The 19146-nt window shown below is 55.3% G+C and overlaps 2 protein-coding genes and 1 long non-coding RNA gene across 3 annotated transcripts; 2 read left to right on the forward strand and 1 right to left on the reverse strand.

The window, feature by feature from the left end:
- Positions 1-1021: 1021 nt before the first annotated feature.
- LOC133278132 (uncharacterized) lies at positions 1022-9401 on the forward strand. The gene is made up of 10 exons (XM_061470633.1): positions 1022-1357; positions 1894-2047; positions 2882-3138; positions 3551-3636; positions 4421-4530; positions 5269-5386; positions 6178-7416; positions 7574-7696; positions 7897-8014; positions 9171-9401. The coding sequence occupies exons 1-7, from the start codon at positions 1268-1270 to the stop codon at positions 6428-6430; spliced, it is 1068 nt and encodes a 355-aa protein (XP_061326617.1). The 5' UTR covers positions 1022-1267; the 3' UTR covers positions 6431-7416; positions 7574-7696; positions 7897-8014; positions 9171-9401.
- Positions 9402-9487: 86 nt separating this feature from the next.
- Positions 9488-11084, forward strand: LOC133278145 (uncharacterized). The gene is made up of 2 exons (XR_009746468.1): positions 9488-9597; positions 10894-11084. It is a non-coding gene; the product is annotated as an uncharacterized LOC133278145 (long non-coding RNA).
- Positions 11085-12890: 1806 nt separating this feature from the next.
- Positions 12891-16078, reverse strand: LOC133278135 (sperm acrosome membrane-associated protein 6-like). Its single transcript, XM_061470636.1, has 8 exons — positions 15785-16078; positions 15207-15281; positions 14809-14877; positions 14558-14581; positions 14394-14471; positions 14080-14183; positions 13356-13509; positions 12891-13063 (listed from the first exon to the last, which is right to left on the reverse strand). The coding sequence occupies exons 1-8, from the start codon at positions 16056-16058 to the stop codon at positions 12891-12893; spliced, it is 951 nt and encodes a 316-aa protein (XP_061326620.1). The 5' UTR covers positions 16059-16078.
- Between the last annotated feature and the right edge of the window lie 3068 nt (positions 16079-19146).

Below are 19146 nucleotides of genomic sequence, written 5' to 3' on the forward strand. Positions count from 1 at the left end.
CCGCTAGAGCAGATTGCTCCAAGCCCCATCCAACCTGGCCTTGAGCACTGCCAGGGATGGGGCATCCTATGTGGGCACATGGCAGGGGTGAGCCCCAGCCTGGAGAAGTGCCCTCCTGGTCAGGAGGCAGTGAGGGGGGGCAGCTCCCTGCAGACCCTGTGCACTGCAGAGCCTCCCCTGGCAGGGTCTGCGTGCAGCCCCTCTGTGAAACAGGCTGGGGTTACAGTGGACAGCCCCACACCGCAGAGGTGACCAGCCCCTTACCTGCATTGTGACGTCCCTCTGTGAAACAGGCTGCCCCACACCGCAGAGCTGACCAGCCCCTTACCTGCATTGTGACATGCATCTGCCACACAAAGCCCGGTGAGGCCACGGGACTCCTGCTGAGGGCTGCGCTTGCAACGCTCTGCCCCAGAGGAGCTGCTCTGCAGTGAGCAGAAGACAAAAAGAGGGAGCAGCACAGCAGTGGGATCGGTGAAAGGCATAAGAGGAGGAAGAGAAGGAAAAGGAGGAGAAGAACAGAGAGGAGGAGGCTTTTTGCAGGAAGAAAGCAAGCTGCTGGCCAGCCTATTGCTGCAGCTGTTGACCTGGAACAAGGGTGCAACTACCATGGCAAAAGAGCTCCTCTTGCCGCCTCACTTGTCTCTAACAACTGAGAAGCTCAGGAGTTCTGGTAAGGCCTCCAGTGCCAATTCCGTGAGTGTGTCGGGTCAAGGCCATCTCTGAAAAGAGGCATGGCAACCCTGAGGGCTGTGGGGTGGCTGCTCAGGACTGGTGACTGCAAGGAGGGACCTGCTTGATCATCCCTAAGGGCTGAGGGGCTGATTTGGCGGCCATGGCCCCTGGTTCTCTTCCTGACATAGCACCTGCCTCCTGGCGCACCCCAGGCAGAAGCCCCTGGCCCCAAAGGGCTGCTCCTTGCCTGCTGGTGGTCATTGCCCGCCCTGAGTTCATGTCTGAGCGGAAGAGCTGAAGGTGCTCGTGGGCCATGCAGCGTGTGTGCATTCAGAGATGCAACACAGGGAATCTGGCCCTGCTGGGGAGACACCAGGGCTCAGCCTGAGCCTCTGAGACTTCCGTGGAGCAGAGCACCGTGCCCGCTCTGGTGGGGCCATCAACTGCCGGTTTCCTGGGGGACTGCGTCAGGCTGAGGTGTCCTTTGGCTCCTGAAGGGCTTTAGTGAGACCACCTGAAAAATGTGTGTTAGAAACACGTGGGTCCTCGGACAGGGGTGGGCTGAAGGGCTCTGCGGCGCTGCCCCCCCAGGATGACATGTCTTCCCCTTGTTTTCCCAGAGTTCGCTAAGATTTGGGACAGTGCATCGTGTTACCTCAGCCAACAGCTGGCTCTGCACCAGGTGGGACTGGCCTCCTCCTCCTCCTGCCCTCACATCCTGATGAAGGTTGATGCAGTCCTTTGCTACGGAGGACGATTGTTCTCCCCCTCCTTTGAAAGCAGGAATGCCCCAGCTCGACGCTGCAAGGCACAGATGTGCACGGACTACCTCCTGTGTCCATTCGGGTCTACAATAAGGTCCAGGAGTAGTGTCAGGGGTTGGGCTTTTTCTGGGGCTTCTGGAGTCTCCACAGTCAGAGGTGCATGACAAAACTTGGAGGACCGAGGCACGTTAGGCTTTATTCCAAGTGTGGGACAACCAAAGGATGGTTTTCAGCTTGTCAGCTGAAAGCTTCCTCTCAGTTTCTTCATGGATGAAGGGGAGTGAGAGGGAAAAGCACAGGCCCTGTTTGTCTTCTCCCAGGGTTTCCAAAGAGCCACTCTTGCTCCTTTGTACCTCAGGCCTGGGCAGGACACTAAGTACCATCACCATTCCCTGAAGAGTCTTCGCCCTGTCCCTCGAAGTCTTCTTCTGATCCACCATCTCCTCTGTTTCAGGACGTCCACATTCCTGGACTTGGGACTTTTGCGGTTGTCAGTCAGCAAGTAGCTAGCAAGAAAGACCTGGTGGTAGTGGCGAGACCTGTGTTTCATCTTGCAAACACTATTATGCAGGACCATGGCCTCCGATACAGTCACACCGACGTTCCTGGTAAGCAGACAGGCTGTGAGCAGTGCTCGTCCTTGAGCAGAGTGGGGAGGTGCGCTCTGCTGTCCAGAGCAGAGCGCCAGCCTCCTGCTGCAGTCTGAAAACAGCTCCAGCTCGACAAAACCAGCCTGCTAAGGAAAGGAGCCTGCCTACTGATATGGTTTAAATAGTCACCAGAAGACAGTACAGCATAACAGCACGTGCTCTTTGGCCTGCTTCCTCCAGTGGTTTCCTTCCCGTTCTGTTGGTGCCGTGTCTTCTCCCTACGCGGTGTTTCAACCCTTGCTCCCCCTTTCTGCTTTACTAGGCCTCAAACAGGCAAATGCCAGGGTTCTTCCTCGCGGCCCTAAAGCCGGGGGGGAAAGATGATTCATTCCAAATCCCAGTGACCACAACGCCTGTTGCTATCTGGTTGCTGCAGCCGTTGCAGCAGGACCCTGGGAGCACCAAGAGCTTGGATCTGTGTTTGGGCTGGGTTTCTCTCTAACGACAAAGAGAGCACAGAGTCTGGGCAGGGCTCTGATGGCCTGGCCGCCTCAGCTTGCTGCAGCACCTGGGGCCTTTCTCCCCTCCTTGTCCTGCAGCCGTGGTGCTCCTTCCTACCAAGCACCAAAGACTCTTTGCCTTTCGGTATCAGACAGCCATAGCTGTCCACTGCGCACCTCGCTTCCCACTTCTAACAGCGAGGGACAGCCCAAGCTTCTCCTGAGAGGCGCTGCACCAGCTGGACAACTCAGTAGCAATGTATTGCCTGACGGCCTGGAAGCTGCAGACCTTTGGCTGTAACCTGCTCAGCCGCTCTCCAAGTTTGTGGGTTCCCCTTCTCTTGCTTTTCAGGTCATCGACGTTTTCAGCAACTGCCGTGCGCTCGGATAGCCTCAGACAACGCTGTCTCTGAAAGCGCAGTGCGGTTTTGCATTGAAAGGACCATCCGTCTTTTCCAAGCCTGCCTGGAGAACAGGCAGGACGTTGCCCTCGTTTGGAGGGCCGTGGCCGTGGTGATCATCCAGGGCAAAGACGTGCGCACAAAATTTTACACGGACTTTCTGCAGCGGCTGAACGGGACTGACAAGATGTTGCAAGCTCTTCTGGAGGTAGGACGGTCATTTTCACAGCCCCACTCCTGCTTCTTCTGAAACGTGTTCTGGGGCTGGCGGGCTGCTTCCTCCTGGCCTGCCGTGCCCTCTACAGCCACTTGGGCTCCTCATGGCCCACAGAACAGCAGGCTCTCTGCAGAGCATTTCCCTTGCCGGCGCTGGTCTGGCTCTGCGAGAGGTAACCCCCAGAGGGGCCTCACGTGGTGACAAAAAGCTGGCGTTGGTGGTGGGGAGCACTGCTTGAGCCACTCTCAGGCCAGAGAGCAGAGGAACAGGCAGAGCAAGGCTTGCTGAGGCCAGAGCCCTTTGGCTGCTCTGGCTTTTGGCTTGTGTTGGTATAAGGTGGACTGAGCAGCCAGCCTTTCCCGGTGTCCCCATGTCCCATCGTCTGTCTCCGTCCTCATTGCAGATGCCAGAGATGAGGGACTCGGTCATCTCGTCCCGTGACACTGCCGCCTCCCAGACCTCTCTGGGACATGTTATTGTTCTACCAGGGTAGGTTTGCAGCTGCAGCCCTTGGCTGAGGCAGTGAGCAGCTTCTCAGCTCCTGCTGGGAGGACTGCCTTGCCAGGAGCCGAGAACTGCACTCGTGATGGTATTGAGGACGGAATGTTTCAGAGCATTGGCAGGGACTTCCCTGCTTGCTCTTGTTCGGTTTGACTTTCTTTGGAGGAATGGGGGACAGTGACAAGGCTTTATGCATCTGTCCTACTATGGACCTAGAGAGGCATTTAGGCACTATTTTCCATCAGGTTTCTCCGGCTCTTTTGCCTTCCTGTGCATGAGACTGCCTTCTGCTTGGGGGCAAGGGATAGAGGGGTGATTTCTGGTCCAGAGAGGAGCTTGCATCTGGTGGAGTTCTGCAGAGCTCTGTCTTGTGCCCCCATTACTGTGCAGTGCCATCGACAGCTGAGGGGAAGGAGGTGACTCCTTACTGCTTATAAAGGCATTAATCTGCGAGGCTCTACAAGCAACTTTGGAGGACAAGATCAGAAGTCAGAAGGGTGTTGGATAATCAGAGCACTAGGGATTAGAGTGCTCTCTATGTGCACTCTGCACTCTGAGGAAGAGAGGAATCAGTTTCCCCAGAAGCAGCAAGGGGGTTATGTGGGAGGATGCCTGTTCTCACAGAAAAGATGGAAAAACACTGGCCCAGGGAGGCGGGCCCTTGCCTGCCCCTCCAGGCACTGCAGTTCCGACTGTGGTCCTCTGGGATGGGCTGCCCGGGGAAACAATGCAGCGACTTTTGTTCAGCCTGGTGCCTTCTTCCTTTGTCCAGGTACAAGCTTGGGAGCGTGGCTAAAATGCCAGGAGTGAAAGCTGACCTGAGAGGGCATGTGAATGCCACCCCAGAAGGCAGGGGAAAAGGTTTTAGTAGTGGAAAAAAAGGTGAGAGACCAGAGGGTTGCTAGCAGGGGGCTGTAGGTTTTCCTTCGTCCGCCTCTGGAGGCGATTAGAGCTGAGGTTACCCCAGGGTGCCTGGAAGAGGGAGAGGCACCGCCTTTGACTCTCTGCACCCATTATGGGAAAGCTCCAGTGACCCATTGTGGAACAAGGGCTGAAGACAGCCCTGCCCCACAGCCACTGGGGCTGCTGAGGGACATCTTCCCAGTGGCTTCCGCTCCCCAGCCTGTGCTGCAAACAGTGTAAAGTTCTTATCCTGCTTCTTTCCATCGTATTCTCAGATGTCTTGGAAGTAATGCCTTTTGTGTGAACCTGCACCAGCAGCAAGCCTGTGTGCATGGGGCCAATCCAGACATCCAAGAGCTGGCAGCTCTTGTGCTAAATGATTCCCCTCTCCAGAATGACTCTTGGAGACCACCAGCATCTCCCAGAGAAACCCCCCCACCCCTGCACATGGATGAGAGAAAGCCATCAAAATAGGGTTTCCCCAGGGAATACTAGTGCACTGTAGGCAGGAGGAGCTGGATGGAAAGACAATGTTGGAAGAGGCCTAAGACCTCCTAGGAAACAGGACTTTCATCCAACGGGATGGAAAGGACCACCTTCATCAGTGTTAGCAGATGCTTGGTAAACCTGCATGTCACCCACGTTGGAACTGGGACAAAACAGGCACGCTGTTCCCAGAACAGCACCAAGATAACTGCCTCCTTTCCTGTTTTCTAGAGGATCTTCCCGAGAAGAGCCTCCTTCATCGAGCAAAGCTGGCTCCAAATCGGTTGTCTGCAATAACTGCAAAGTCAGAGCAGGCTCAGAAAGCTGAGGGGAGTGAGCCCCCTGCCAGGTGAGACACTCGCATCCATGGCTGAGAGGGACCCTGTGCTGGGAGTGAGGTGCTTCTCCTGGACACAGAGGCTAGAGAAACTCAGAGTGGGGTTTATGCCACGTCCCACTAACTAATGTTTGCTTGGTCTATGGCAAGTGCCTTGTAGCTTCTTGGGGCGCTGCTGGCAGCATGATTTCTTTCTTTGCTTCTGATGTGCAGATGTGCCCAGTACCTGGCTGCAAATGCCCATTCCAGGAGCAGAAGGTCTTTCTGTCTTTCCCTTCAGAGTGGAATGACCCTGACTTTTCTTTTTGCTGACAACAGTGCTCTGCAGTGAGTTACTGCAGAGGATTCCTCTGATTAGCCAGAAGCCTCTTCTATGCTAGTGCCTGCCTTATGGCTGGCAAAAGAGAAGGTCCAAAGAGAGCTCAATGGCAGGATGGCTTTTCTCATGGGGTCTTGTCCTCTGTCTTTTGAGACTGTGTCTTCAGTGCCCAACATGCTCCCACAGCCCGTGAGCACTCTGTAGTTCAGAGCACTGAGCAGACTCCAGCGCACTGACCTGGGGGTATCTCTGGGTATAGGACCCTGTCCCTCTCATTGCTCTGGCAAGAAAAGGCTTAGACCTGGGCATCCTGAGATTTAGTGGGGCTGTTGGGCACATTGGAGCCTGAGAGCTTGGGGTCTTCTCTGTCCCTGAGGACTCGATCCCAAGAAGGCAAGTAGAGCGCATTCTGCTGCAGAAGCACAAGATGCCAGAACCAGCTCCTCCTGCACTCCTGCCAATACACCCTGTTGTATCTTTGCAGGCAGCTGATGCCCACCCAGGGAACCATCTTGAAGGAAGAGGAGGAGAAAGAGAAAGTGTTTCCTGGGGGCGCAATCAGAACAGTGGACTTCATTGCCAGAGCGATTGAGACGAGAGAAAAGGTACGTGACATGGGCTGCTGCAGTGGCTGTGCCGTACTGGACTGTAGAGAAGCATCGCTCCGTGCATATCAACTCTTACAAGATGCCTCACAGTGTGTTAGCAACCGACTAGTTGCTTTGAGGCTTGCATGAAGAGAGGAGGGTTGCCGTGTCATTTGAGAATATCCTTTTCATTTTTTCACTTCCATTAGCCTCACGAAGCATCCCAAAGACCTTCCTTGTGGATGTTTCTGTTGGCAGTGTTGCAAGGCTTGGCTGGGATAGCCAGCTGCCAGGTGGTTTCTAGCCTGGTGGTCACTTAGCGCCTTGGGCATTACAGACAGGGTCTTAGGTGGAGCCTGCAGGAACCTGGGAGAACACCAGTGCGGACAGAAAGGCAGAAGAGAAGGGGCAGAGTGGGTAGGAATGAAACCAGCTCAGCTCTCTAGAGGGCAGACTAATGCTGCCCGCTGTTGCATTTTGGTCACCCTCCAGGATAAACAGTTAAAGGGGAGTCAGAAGCTTCCAAAACACATCCAGAAATACTTGGCTGAGGAGGAAAAGAAGAAAGAAGAGCAGATGGAAGAGAAAACAAGAGAACATCAAACCGTGCCAGCAACTAAAGCGAAGCCTGGGAGAGAAGAGGAGACACTGAAAAGCCAGGTACTTTGAATTCCTGCAGAAAAAGAGCACGTTCCCCTTCAGGAAGACTGAGATTGCGCTGTACCTCTTGCACCCAAGCCAGCACAGTAGCGATGCTGCAGTGAAGCTGAGCGGGTGACTGCTGCCTTTCTTGAGCCAGAGGGGTGACAGTAGTAGTGAGACCCTGGTGACCCTCAGGCATCACCCCAAGGGTGTGCTGAGGTTGTTCTCCTGGTGTTTCCTGTCCCACTAGTGACCTGAAGTGATCTGGGGGTCTGCATGCTGGGAAGTGATACCCTGGGGGTGTGGGGCTGTTGTATGAGAGTTTTTCCTGTGGAGGAATTCAGCACCTCTGAGCGATCATCAATCTTCTCTCTGACTGGCTGGGAGATGGAGGAGTTGAGCACCACCTTCATGGGCATGATGACGAAGGATTGGGAAGATGCCGGGGAAGAGCCACCCACAGTCCCTGAGGAAGACCCTGTTCCCCCTAAGCGGTAGTGTACCAGGCCCAGCCGAGGCCTGGGGCAGTGGGGTGGTTGTATGCCATAGGCGGTTGGTCAAGGAAGCCAACCGCTGGGGCGTGGGGCCACATGGAGGGCCTGGGAATTTCTCCAGCCACGGGAATGAGAGACTTTGTCCTTGCTGTTGCAGAAGCCTTTCCCCACGGACAGAGCGGGCCCTGCGGGAGGTGGTGACGTGCATTCTGAGGCATGTCGCCCGCAAGCGCAGGAGGCAGAGGGATGAGCAGGCAGATGTGCAGGACAAGCTCAAGTGGTAAATCTCTCCAGGCACGGGCAGTGCTTCCTCTCCTGCAGTGCCCGTCCTCCCCGTGCCCGCAGCAGCCGGGGACAGGGGCACTGCTCTGGGCCTCTTGGCAGAGCCGCCTTCTGCAGCTGTGGCAGGCGCCAGCCTGGGAGCCCCGGCTGGAGCGCGGCTCCGTGTGCTCACACCTCCTCCTGCCCTCCCGTCCGCAGCGAGCTGGCGGTGCTGCAGTGGCAGCGTTCGGGGAGAGAGGTAGGCAGCAGCCAGCTGGGGGAAGATGGACCCCGACCTGCACCCCCTGCTTGGCCAGGGAAGAGGACGGCAGGACCGGTACGTGCCATGGGCTTGTGCAGGGTCTCTGGCGTATCCACCTGTACAAGAGCACCGTGCCATGCATCTGGTGTCTAACAAGGGCACTCACCCTGTGCTTAGCTGAAAGCTGAAGCCCTCGTCCTCAGAAGTTTTCAGGTTGTTCTGTCCATTCAGAAGACAGCCTTCACTCTTGCCACCTCCAGAAACACCCAAAGACTTGATCTGGAGGTGTCTTAACGGCGGTGGCCCTGCCAGGCTTGGCCAGGATAGGAAGCAGCTACGTTGCTTTCAGCCCCGTGGTCACTTGGCTCGGGGATCGTTGCAGAAAGACTCTGCACTCAGGCCTGTGTGGACTAGGCCTATTAGACAGCAGTGCTGCTGCTGAGAAGGACCTGGGAGTATTGGTGGATGACAGGCTGACGTGAGCCACAGTGTGCCCTTGCAGCCAGAAGGGCCAATAGCATCCTGGGGTGTACTGGGAGCAGTGTGGCCAGCAGATCGAGGGAGGAGATCCTCCTCCCTTTACTCGACCTTGGTGTGGCCACACTGGGAGCGCTGTGTCCAGTTCTGAGCTCCACAGTACAAGAAAGTCAAGGAGCTACTGGACAGTGTCCATCACAGGGCCCCAGAGATCGCTATAGGTCTGGAGCATCTCTTATGGGAAGAGATTGCGGGAGCTGAGCCTGTTTAGTCTGGGGAAAAGAAGGCTGAGGGTGGACCTCGTTAATTCATATCAATGGCTCAAAGGTGGGTGCCAGGAGGATGGCGCCAGGCTCTTTTCAGTGGTGCCCAGCAACGGGACGAGGAGTGATGGCCATAAACTAAAACACAACAAGTTTCACCTCAACGTGAGGAAGAACTTCTTTCATTTGAGGGTGGCAGAGCCCTGGAACAGGCTCCCCAGGAGGGGCTGGAGTCTCCCTATCTCGAGACATTCAAACCCCACCTGGATCTGTTCCTGTATGACCTGCTCTGGGGGGCCCTGCCTTGGCAGGGGTGTTGGACCGGATGATCTCCAGAGATCCCTTCCTACACTGATGATTCTGTGCTTTTGTGACTGCAAGCAAACCAGGGCTGGTGGAGAGGCTGGAAAGAAGGGGGAGAGCTAAAATTCCCCCAGCCCTCTGCAGGGGAGACTGACAGTGCCCACTGCTGCATTGCCATGGCCCTGCAGGTGCCGGTCTCCGGGAGCGTGGAGGAGGAGGAGGAGGAAAAACGCAAGCTCTGGGACTCGTTGCGCAAGAAGTACCAGCAGAAGACGAGGGCGAAAGTGGCACCCCGGAAAGCTTGGAATGCAAAGCAAGAGCAATGGGAGGTCCAGGTACTGCCGCAGGGAAAAACAATTAGGAAAAGAGCATTCCTGTCCTCCAGGGAGCCAAGGTCCCTAAGGCATAGGAGCGTGGGGGCTGACTGTCCTCTGGGGACTGCACCAGCTCGAGGCACCTTCCCATTGCCCAGCGACAGCGCCGCTGCTCACCTCTCTCTGTTCAGGGTTCTGCATTCGTGGCATTCCCACGTGCTGGCAAGACACCAGGAGAGGATGAGGAGAGCCCAGAGCACAGTCTGAGTCTTTGCCCTTCGCAGTACTCATATGTGCAAAGGTGAGTGTGGACCAGCTTCAGGACAGACCTGGGCCAGCTGGGGGCTGATGGCCCAGCCAGGAGGGGGGGAAGTAAACCCCAGAGCGATGGGTCTGGACAAGGATAGGATCCTTTCTTTTCTCACGGGCTCAATCCCCGATGCCTGGTGCCTCTCTGCAGCCCCAAGCACAGTCAGCAGTGTGGGGTTGAGTGGGACCATAGGGTGGGTATGACTGGGAGAGGGGAGAGGCAGGAGGGTCTCGGTCAAGATGTGAGACTTCCTCCTCGTTGTGGTAGGAGACTTTCCCCAGGGACCCAGTGGGCTTTGCGAAAAGCAGTGACCCGCCTCCTCAGGAAAGTAGCGGAACAGCGTTTCTGTGCTGGTGATACGCGGATTGACTCCACAACTCGTTAGAGTTGTAAGGTAGGTATGCTTTATTCAGCGCTGAGGCGCATGGGGGTTTCTCCTCCAAAAGCATGCGCGCCCCTCTTTGTCACTCAGTTCGTTTATATTGCATATAAACATGAGATTGCTTCACACCTAATCCATATGCAAAACCTATTCCCGTCTAGTATTATGATCAGTTTTCTGGCATTTGTCCCATTGGTGCGCCTGCGCAGTGCCTCCTGGTGGTGGTCGTTAGGGGGTCGTGAGGATGAAGGCCTGTAGTTCCTCTTCATCACCGCGAGTAACCTCTTGCTTTTGCGCGGACTCAATAGCGTTTCGGCTCCTGTCCAAACCTCAGGTTCGGTACAAGCCGGTTTTGTGTATCTTAAAGCAGAAACTTGTCAAGTTTGTAAATTTTGTTACTCTGGCTATCTTTTGTCCCTTTTCTTTCTAAAGATACTATTTGAACAAGAATGTCTTAAATATTAAGCTATGAATCTTATCTACTACAATTCTGCCTAGCAGCTGTAACTTCTACAATTCTGCTTCATCATTCTAACAAATTTGACTTCTATGGTTCTGCTTTACCAAGCACAGCGACCGTTTAAGCAAGCAGGCACAATGTTAACCCTTTATTTCCCGGTATCAGTGGTGAGGAGGAATCCCTCATGTAAGGATGACCAAGCATGCCCCTTGCTCAGCACTGCCCTTTCTTCCTTTGACTTCCTGCAACTCCTCGGCCAAGAGGGGCTTCTCCGGACAGCTCTCATGGTGTGGAGCGCTGCAGGCTGGGATCGCATCCCAGGCACCATGGATCTGATCTCTCCAGCCAGAAGCGGATCTCACCACGTGTCCTGACTAGAGCTGTCGTGTTGCTCTGCACCTCTCTGTGCACGCAGGCCTCCAGAGCTTTGTATTCAATTCCTCAGCTCTGGGGAGCAGATCCAGTGCACAACGGCGGGATCCAGGAAAGCCTCTGAGGCACAGAGGCTCCCAGGATTGAAGTCCAGCAAAAGCCTCCTCCAGGATCACAAGCAGCAGCAGTGCCGGCCAGCCAGGCTGTTAGCAGCAATGCTTCCATCTGATCAGTAAAGACCTCTATGCAAAGCACTGTCTCTGACACGGGGGGTCTTTCCTTGGTGGCTGTGAAACACACACTCAGTGGGGGATGAGCTTTGGTGGGGCAGGGCAAGGCCACTGCAGGACAGAGGAGTTTCAGTCCTGCTGAAGGGCAGCCCTCTCGCAAGGCTTTGCTGTGGCAGCTCGGCTGCAGCCCTGCTCTCGGTGGTCCCTGCACCCTCTGGTCTCTGGCAGTGTGCCCTGCCATGGCTGCACAGCTCTGCTGGGGAGGGTGGAGAGGAGAGGAGGGAAGAGGAGAAGGAAGCTCAGTGCCGGGTGCCCAGGGCAACAGAGCTGCCAGGGCAGCACCCGGGGTCCTGTAGAGCCAGGGCCCTGGACCTGGAGGCCAGCTGTGTCAGAGGTGCATGGAGCAGTGCCCCGGGGACAATGAAAGCCTAGGCAGGAAGCGTGCCTGGGCAGAGGGAAGCTATGGGGGGCAGCTTTTCGGTTGGGTAGCTTGGCTCTGCCAAAGCTCTGCTCAGGTTCCTGAGCCTTTTCTTCGACCCTTGCTGGTCAGAACGGCAGCGGGGAGCTGACGGGACATGGGGACACTTGTGAAAGACCTCTTCAGACACGGGGGGGGACAAAATGCCTGCCACTGGGGGCCTGAGAGCGGGCTGTGCAGGAGGAGGGAGGGAAGGAAGCCTGAAACTGCTGGCTCTTGGGCACCCACACCCTGCCCAGGCTCTGTGCGCCGATGGCAGCGATGCTTCCCAAGCCCAGGCAGGTTGAACCGCACCACCTGACATAGGGGCAGTCTATTAATCCTCTGTTAATCCATTTGTTCCCGAAAAGCCCTGATCCTGTGGGGCTCTGACTTGGCCTGCATAGAAGACACTCAAACGGCACGGCTTCCTTGAGGACAGTGTCCTGCAGACAAACAGCATCCCACCACTGCTACAAGTCCTTGGGACAGGCAGAAGTGATTAAATCAACTCCAGGTGGGGAAAGTCACAGAGAAAGGAAAAACCTTCCTGGGGGAGGACTGCAACTGCACAAGTCACAGCTTCCTCTCCCCTGTGAGAGGAGCAGCTTCATTTCTTATCTCCAACATAATCCGGAGTTTTAGGACTCTGAGTTTCTGGGCTTAGACTGTTCCAATTTGCACATGCCAGCCCCAGTGCAAGAAGAGCAAGAGCAGAGTTTGGTCCTCGGGGGGGATCCATGTGTCAAGCTCCCCTAGGGTGAATCCAGGTATCCAGAAGCCCCTGGGGGACCCTGTTGTCCAGGTCTGTGGGATGTCTGGTGGTCACTGACGTCGGGGGGGCTCCAGCATCGATGGGCACCCCTGGAAGGCAGAAGGAGGAATGGAGAAAGGAAGGGGGAGAATATTCCCATCTGGGGCGGGAAGAGTATCAGGGAGCATCTGGGGGGGGGGGCAAGGGGAAAGTGGGGGATCCTGGGAGTGAAGGGTGAAGGTATGGGTATGGGGGCAGGCAACTGGGTCAGCTGACTGTAACTGGGGCTCCCAAAGGACCATTGGAGGTTATAGGGAAAATGGGGGAAAGTGGCAAGGTCTCAGGGGCAATTAGGAAATCGGGGGGAAGCAAGGCAGCCTGGTGCTGGGGCAAAGGAGTGGTCCTGGCATGGGCCAGAAGACAATGGGAGTCCTGGGGGAAACAGGGGGACCTGTGAGTTCAGGAGTCCTGGCAGGCTATGGTCCCCCTTGGACACCCAGGTGTTGTGTGTCGTGTCCGTCCCCTCCGATTGGTAGGGAATTCCAAGGGACTGAGGGTCCCACAGGGTTTGGGAGTCCCACGGTGGTCCGTGAACAGCCTCAAAAGCAGGGGTATTTGGAGGGTAAGGTTTACCGAGTCAGGAGGAGTCGCACCAGCAGCAGCACAAGCACCGTGGAACCAAGTGCTAGCCCCAGTCCCAGGAACGCCATGTGGCTCCCAGAGGTCCTGCCGTGGGGCCAGTGCAGCACAGCTCTGAACTGAGCCTGGAGTCCCTCCTCTGCCTCCACGCTTCCCCCTGATACTGCAGGGACCCACGTACCTTGGGTCATGGGGCACTACCCCCCAGGGCCCACGTGTCCCCGCAGCCACAGACCTCACTGCCCCCCACAGACCCAGGCATCAGGGGTGTCCACTCCACCCCACGTGTCCCACTGCCCCCAGAGGAGCCAGGCATCAGGGAACACCCACTCCACCATGGATCCACCCTGCTCATGCTCCCCACGCACTCCCCCCCCATGGGATTGGGCTCTCCGGGGCCCCACTCCACCCCACACCGCTCACTGTCCCCAGGGCACTCAGGTGTCTGGGCGCACCGTTGAGGTAGAAGTACTTGCGGGCCAAGGGCTCAGAAGGGACTCCCAGGTGACAGGCGATGGTTCCTGGAGCGGGGTCCTGGATGGTCAGCATGTAAAGTCCCTCCACAGCCACCTCCAGCTCCTCAAACAGTGCCAGATCCTGTGTGTGCAGCTGAGGCATGGGGGAACATGTCAGCACAGCCTGGTCCACCAGGTACATGAAATGGCATAAACGTGCATGAAAAGGCACTCAGAAGCTCTTCCCTGTGAGGGTGCTGAGGCGCTGGCACAGGGTGCCCAGAGAAGCTGTGGCTGCCCCATCCCTGGCAGTGTTCAAGGCCACGCTGGACACGAGGGCTTGGAGCAAGATGCTCCAGTGGAAGGTGTCCGTGCCCATGGCAGTGGCAGGGGCTGGGGCTGGAGGAGCTTTAAGGTCCCTTCCAACCCAAACCAACCTGGGATTTTATGATCCTATAAAAAGTCACTTCCTTCACATACGTGGGCACACGAGTTTATGTGAATATGCAAACGTGAGTGACCTCCCTCTCGCTTGCATGCACCCTTCACGTGGGTGAGCATTTGCTTGCGTCCTGTGCATGCTTACACACATGCTACTTATAGCAGCACACCTATCTACTGTTAAGCAATACCTGTAGCTATTGCTACTCCTCACACCAAGAGAACAACCGTGTGCATGCCCAGTCCCCTCAGGAATGTCTGTGTACATGCATGGGCAACTCACATCCTTGGCAAACATCCAGGTAACGGGCAGGTTGGGGGGGATGGCAAAGGGTACATCGCAGAGCAGTGTGACGGCTTCATCTGTGTGGACCTGCATGTCCTGCACTGGAAGCATTGACAGGCATGTGAGGCACATCTGCTCGTGCACATAGAGAATGTGCTCGTCTGCAACTGCACATGCTTGAGTGCTCGCAGCAGGGCTAGGCAGGCAAGCACCTTGGCATGCTCCTGGGCACTCATGGGCCCAAGCAGGCACATCCACACCCAGATGCGTGCGGGGGCTCTGCCTGGGTGCCTGGGTCCTTTGCCCCATACCTGGGCAGTCCACGGGGAGCTTGCAGTCCATGATGCGGCAGGTAGCACACTGGAAGACGCGGGAATCAGGCTGATATCCTGGGATGGAGACACTCGGTGGTCGCAGAGGGATGGGAGATGGACTTGGGAACAGGGGGTGGCAAGAGAGAGGGACGCGCACTCACCACAGGGCGGGATGCAGGCTCGAGCTAGTGGGGGGGAAGCAGCATTAGACTGGGGATCACTGGGGATCCACATCCCTGTGAGGAGCTGTCAGGGCTCAGCCGTTGTCCAGCCCTGATGGGGTCCCTCGGGCTTCTCCACCAGTGTGGGGACCCAGGAATGTAGATGTCCAGGATGGGTGTCCTTGTGACAGCCCCTTTCCCGGGCTCCCCAGGGTGGGATTCCCAGGTGTGTGTCCCCACTGGCCCCATACCTTCCTCCAGCTGGCTCAGCTTCACCCAGATTGTGTTGACGGCTTCCTGCAGAGACACCTCAAAAGACTCTGGGATGTCCCAGATAACAGATAATTGTCCCAGGTGAGACAATTCCCCACCACCACTTTGGATGCCCATAAACCTTCTCCAGACGTCGGCAGATCTCCTGTACAGCTCACCTCAACCCTGTACATCCATCCTGGAGTACTCCCCTCAGAAGCCCACAGAAGCTGTACACCTTGAAGCCCATACACTCTCAGGATTCCCCAGATATCCCCTTACAGCCCACAGACCTGCATATAGACCATATTTCACCACACCCCCCATTCAAGGCCTCCACGTTCCATCCCCCATGCCCCAGCCCTACCCCCTCACACGTCCCATGTCCCAAGCTCACTCTTGTCCTTCTCCCTCTCCAGAAAATTCAGGGCCTCCAATACGATCTCCTGAAGTGCCTCGTGCTGCTCCGACCCTGGGAGCAGTACAGGGGTATTGGGACCAGTACAGGGACACTGGCACCAGTACATGATTGGGGTTGCAGGTTCAGGGATGGGAGGGTCCAGTAAGGGCTGGGCGTTTCTGGGACTTCTGGAGTCCTGATGAGGGTTTCGGGATAGTGGAAAGGGTCAGATATCCCTCAGGGTCCTTGAGGTCCCAGGTAGGGCCCGGAGTCCTCACTGTGTTCCTGATTCTCAGGGTCTCAGGCAGGGTTGGGGTTCCCGGAGGTCCCTGGGGTCCAGGTCAGGACTGGGGAGACATTGGCATGGCTGGGAGTTCCGAGGGTGCTCGTGTGGGGAGGGTCCCTAGGGTTCCTGTTTAGGAAAGAGGTCCCCAGCTGCCCTGGGTCCTGGCCAGTGTCAGTGTGAATGCCTTGGTTGAGGTAGGGCTCTGGGCTCCTGTCCGGGGCTGGGGGTCCCTGGCAGGACGGAGGTGGCAGTCGGGGGGTGGGGGTGTCCTTGGGGTCTTGTCACTCACCCACAGAGACAGAGGCGAGCGGCACAGCAGCCCGCGCAAGAGCCTCAAGGCAGCGGCGGTGTCGGGGGTCGTTCCGAGGGGCCCCAGTAATGTCACGGCAGAGGCGTGCCAGCTGAATGGGGTGCGAGAAGCAGAGCAGACAGGGGTGCACCCCAGGGAGCCAGAACACCAGGGACACCCACTGCCACAAGCCAGGTCCCCTTGGCTGGGTGCCTGGCTTTCCAGGGAGCCAGCGGGCCATCACCAGCATCAGGGGCACCCACCACCACCCCATGGCCCCAAAGCACAGCACCCAGATGCCTGGGTCCCCACGGAACAGCAGGGCTGCTAGGCGGAACCTGGGTGCCTAGGTCCCCACGGAACAGCAGGGTTGCTAGGCGGAACCTGGGTGCCTAGGTCCCCACGGAACAGCAGGGTTGCTAGGCGGAACCTGGGTGCCTAGGTCCCCACGGAACAGCAGGGTTGCTAGGCAGGTCCCAGACACCTAGGTGACCTTTTAAGAGTAGTGGGGATACAGGGGGACCCTTGAGTGTGTGGGCTGGAGAAGGAGCTCCAATCCCTTCATTTGGTTCCCCCAAATCCTCATTAGTTGGTGTCCCTCTGTTAGGGGAGTCATGACCTGGTGGTCAAACTAAAGGGCAAGAAGGAAATGTACTGGCAGTGGAAGCAGGGACAGGAGTACAGGAACGCATTCTGGTTGAGTAGGAACGAGGACAGGAAGGCCAAGGCACAGTGAAGCTGAACTTGGCAATGGATGGAAAGAATAATAAGGGCTTTTACAGGTAATGTCAGCCTGAAAAGAAGGCCAAAGACAAAATGCCCTCTGCGAAACAGGACTGGCAAAGTGGTTACAGTGGAGGAGGCTGCAGAAAAGCAGACCTAGTCATGTTAAACTGTTCTTTTCTGACTGGTAATGATTGAGCTGGGTCCCCAGAACACTGCCAAGCAATGACACACTACAGACTTTCTGTGCTTGGATTGGCATTTCTCAGTTTAGACTGCAGCACTTGAAGCCACATTGTCAGGGGAATTTACAAAAAGCTTAACTCAAAAAGCACTGAGCCCTTTTAGTAGCCCTCAAGGATGTCAAACATCGTTTCTCCAGCTCCCCGGTGCACACTCTGACATGTCTAAAACCGGTGGGTTGGCCAAAGCAGTCAACTGAGGTCCTCAGAGGCCGCTGGCGATCCTGAGGCTGGATCAGGTGAGTCCGGGTTTTCTCTGCATCCCAAGTTTTGGGAGCCAGGAAGGATCTGCTAAGGACCGTAGTGGAAGCAGGTAGAAGTGTAGAGAACCCACCAGGTCTCCGCTGCATCTCAAATTCTGGGAACCAGGACGGACCTACTACCGTAACAAGCAGGAGAAGGGTAAGGCGGAACCATAGTGTGAGCGTGCGGGATCCCATGTGTGTTTGGGTTTCTGTGTGACTGAGACGTAGCACAGCTACCAAGCGAGTGTGGAGTCCTGATCCGCGGTTCCGTGTTCTCCGCGAGGAGAGCGGCCGGAGACGGACGAAGCGTCTTTGTTTTGTGTTGTGCCTAAGTGCTTTGTGTGTGTGTATGTCTGTCATTAGTGTTAAAGATTAGTGTTTAAGCTGTGGGGGAGGAGTAGACAAAAGCAAACTGTGGCTAATGGGGGGGTTAAGTAGAGTTCCCTCTCTGCCCCCAGTGGCTGTATAAGAGAAGTATAACCTCTAATATCTGTAGTCCTACTCTTTGTTATAGAATGTGGCTCAAATAAATTGGCGAGAGCCAGACCAATGAATCAAATCAGTTTATTGAGCAAGCGACAGCAAGCAAAACAGCGATGGGCGGCCGGGGAATCTCTGCTCCGCCAACGGCACGCAACCCACTTCCCCAGAGTCACTGGTTTTATACTCTTCTTCATCTGATATACATGTCACTTCCTGGCGTACTCTGTGTCTGTGTGACCTGTTGATAAGGGATCTCATTCTGCCTCCCGGTGGGTGTGGGGAGGAAGGCTCAGGCCTGTTGATAAGGAGTCTTATTCTGCCTCCCGGTGGGTGTGGGGAGGAAGGCTCAGGCCTGTTGATAAGGAGTCTCATTCTGCCTCCCGGTGGGTGTGGGGAGGAAGCCTCCTTATCTCCTTCCCCCATACATCGTTTACTTTACCGGACGCCTGCGGCCTATAAGCAAAATGTCCAAGTGTCGTAATTTTCCGGTAACTCTTAAGCAAGCAAGATTTGATTAACAAACAGGAATTTACTCATTACAATCCCCCCTCTTTCTGTTTACCGTTTTGTTCATCAAATCTTTGGAGTTCCGCGTGGCTTAAAATTAAGGTGTCTTCTACTGCAGATTCCTGATCTAGTGGCTCGTATTGAGCCCTAATGAGCAACAAGTGGGCGGCCTCTAGCCTGCTTTTCACAATTGCAATCACTTTGTTAAATACACAGGGGCCAAAAGTTAGTCCCAGAATTAACAATATTAAGGGGCCTGCAATGGTAGACTGTAATGTAGTCAACCATGGAGAGTAATTAAACCATGAGTCATACCAACTTTGTTGGGCTTCTCGCTCCCTTTCCTATTTTTCTAGTCCTTCTCCTAACTTGGTCATGGTATCCCTTACAATTCCAGTATGATCAGCATACACACAACATTCTTCCTTAAGTGCAGCGCAAAGCCCTCCTTGTTGTAGGAACATTAGGTCTAATCCTCTTCGATTTTGTAACACTACTTCAGATAGGGACTGTACAGATTTTTCTAGGGCACTTGTTCTGACTAAGTCCTCATCTACAGCCATTCTTAAGGTGTGAAATTCTTTACTTTGTTTTACTAATGAGGCTACTCCTGTACCTCCCAAGATCATCAAAGTGGCTATTGTTAATGCAGTGAAAGGTTCTTCTTTAAATAGGTGATGGTCTTGGGCAGTCTGGTGTTCATACCTAAAATTTTCAGGATGGTAAAGAATTCTTGGTATTATCATTACTTGGATACAAAAATCTGAGGAATCATGAAACAATTCTAGGAACATGCAAGGTGTTACACCTATGTTTGAGCAAACCCACTTGGCGTTTTTGGCTGGTAATAGCCACTTAGCTGTTTTTTTCTGTTTAGTAGCAGTTGTATTAATGTCACATAGATGTTTTTGACGTTTTGGAATTTTTCCTATACATCTGCCTTTCCCAGTGACCTGAGTCAATGTTATCCCTTTTCTTTTCCCCATGTACATTCTGCTGGGTTAGAACCATTTACACGCCTAGCCTTTGTAGTAACTCCCACTGCTTCATAAAAAGGAGGCTTTATCCCATAACACAGCCAGCAGTGTTCAGTTAGGTTGGGATTGGTGGCATTTAACAACTGGTAACTAGCTTCCATTAATTTCCAAAGAAAGTTGTCTCC

Source organism: Pezoporus flaviventris, unplaced genomic scaffold (assembly GCF_033815535.1).
Source record: "Pezoporus flaviventris isolate CSIRO_AGI_PZ_B2104156 unplaced genomic scaffold, CSIRO_AGI_Pfla_v1 ptg000063l, whole genome shotgun sequence".
Lineage (NCBI taxonomy): Eukaryota > Metazoa > Chordata > Aves > Psittaciformes > Psittacidae > Pezoporus > Pezoporus flaviventris.

Excerpts from the sequence above, each read along its gene's own strand:
- LOC133278132 (XM_061470633.1), top strand. The coding sequence starts at position 1,268 with ATGACATGTCTTCCCCTTGTTTTCCCAGAGTTCGCTAAGATTTGGGAC. Across the intron at positions 2,048-2,881 it reads CAGTCACACCGACGTTCCTG|GTCATCGACGTTTTCAGCAA; the intron begins GTAAGCAGACAG and ends CTTGCTTTTCAG. Across the intron at positions 3,637-4,420 it reads CATGTTATTGTTCTACCAGG|GTACAAGCTTGGGAGCGTGG; the intron begins GTAGGTTTGCAG and ends TCCTTTGTCCAG.
- LOC133278135 (XM_061470636.1), bottom strand. The coding sequence starts at position 16,058 with ATGGGGTGGTGGTGGGTGCCCCTGATGCTGGTGATGGCCCGCTGGCTC. Across the intron at positions 14,878-15,206 it reads GGAGAGGGAGAAGGACAAGA|AGTCTTTTGAGGTGTCTCTG; the intron begins GTGAGCTTGGGA and ends GGGACATCCCAG. Across the intron at positions 14,184-14,393 it reads GCTCCCCGTGGACTGCCCAG|TGCAGGACATGCAGGTCCAC; the intron begins GTATGGGGCAAA and ends CAATGCTTCCAG.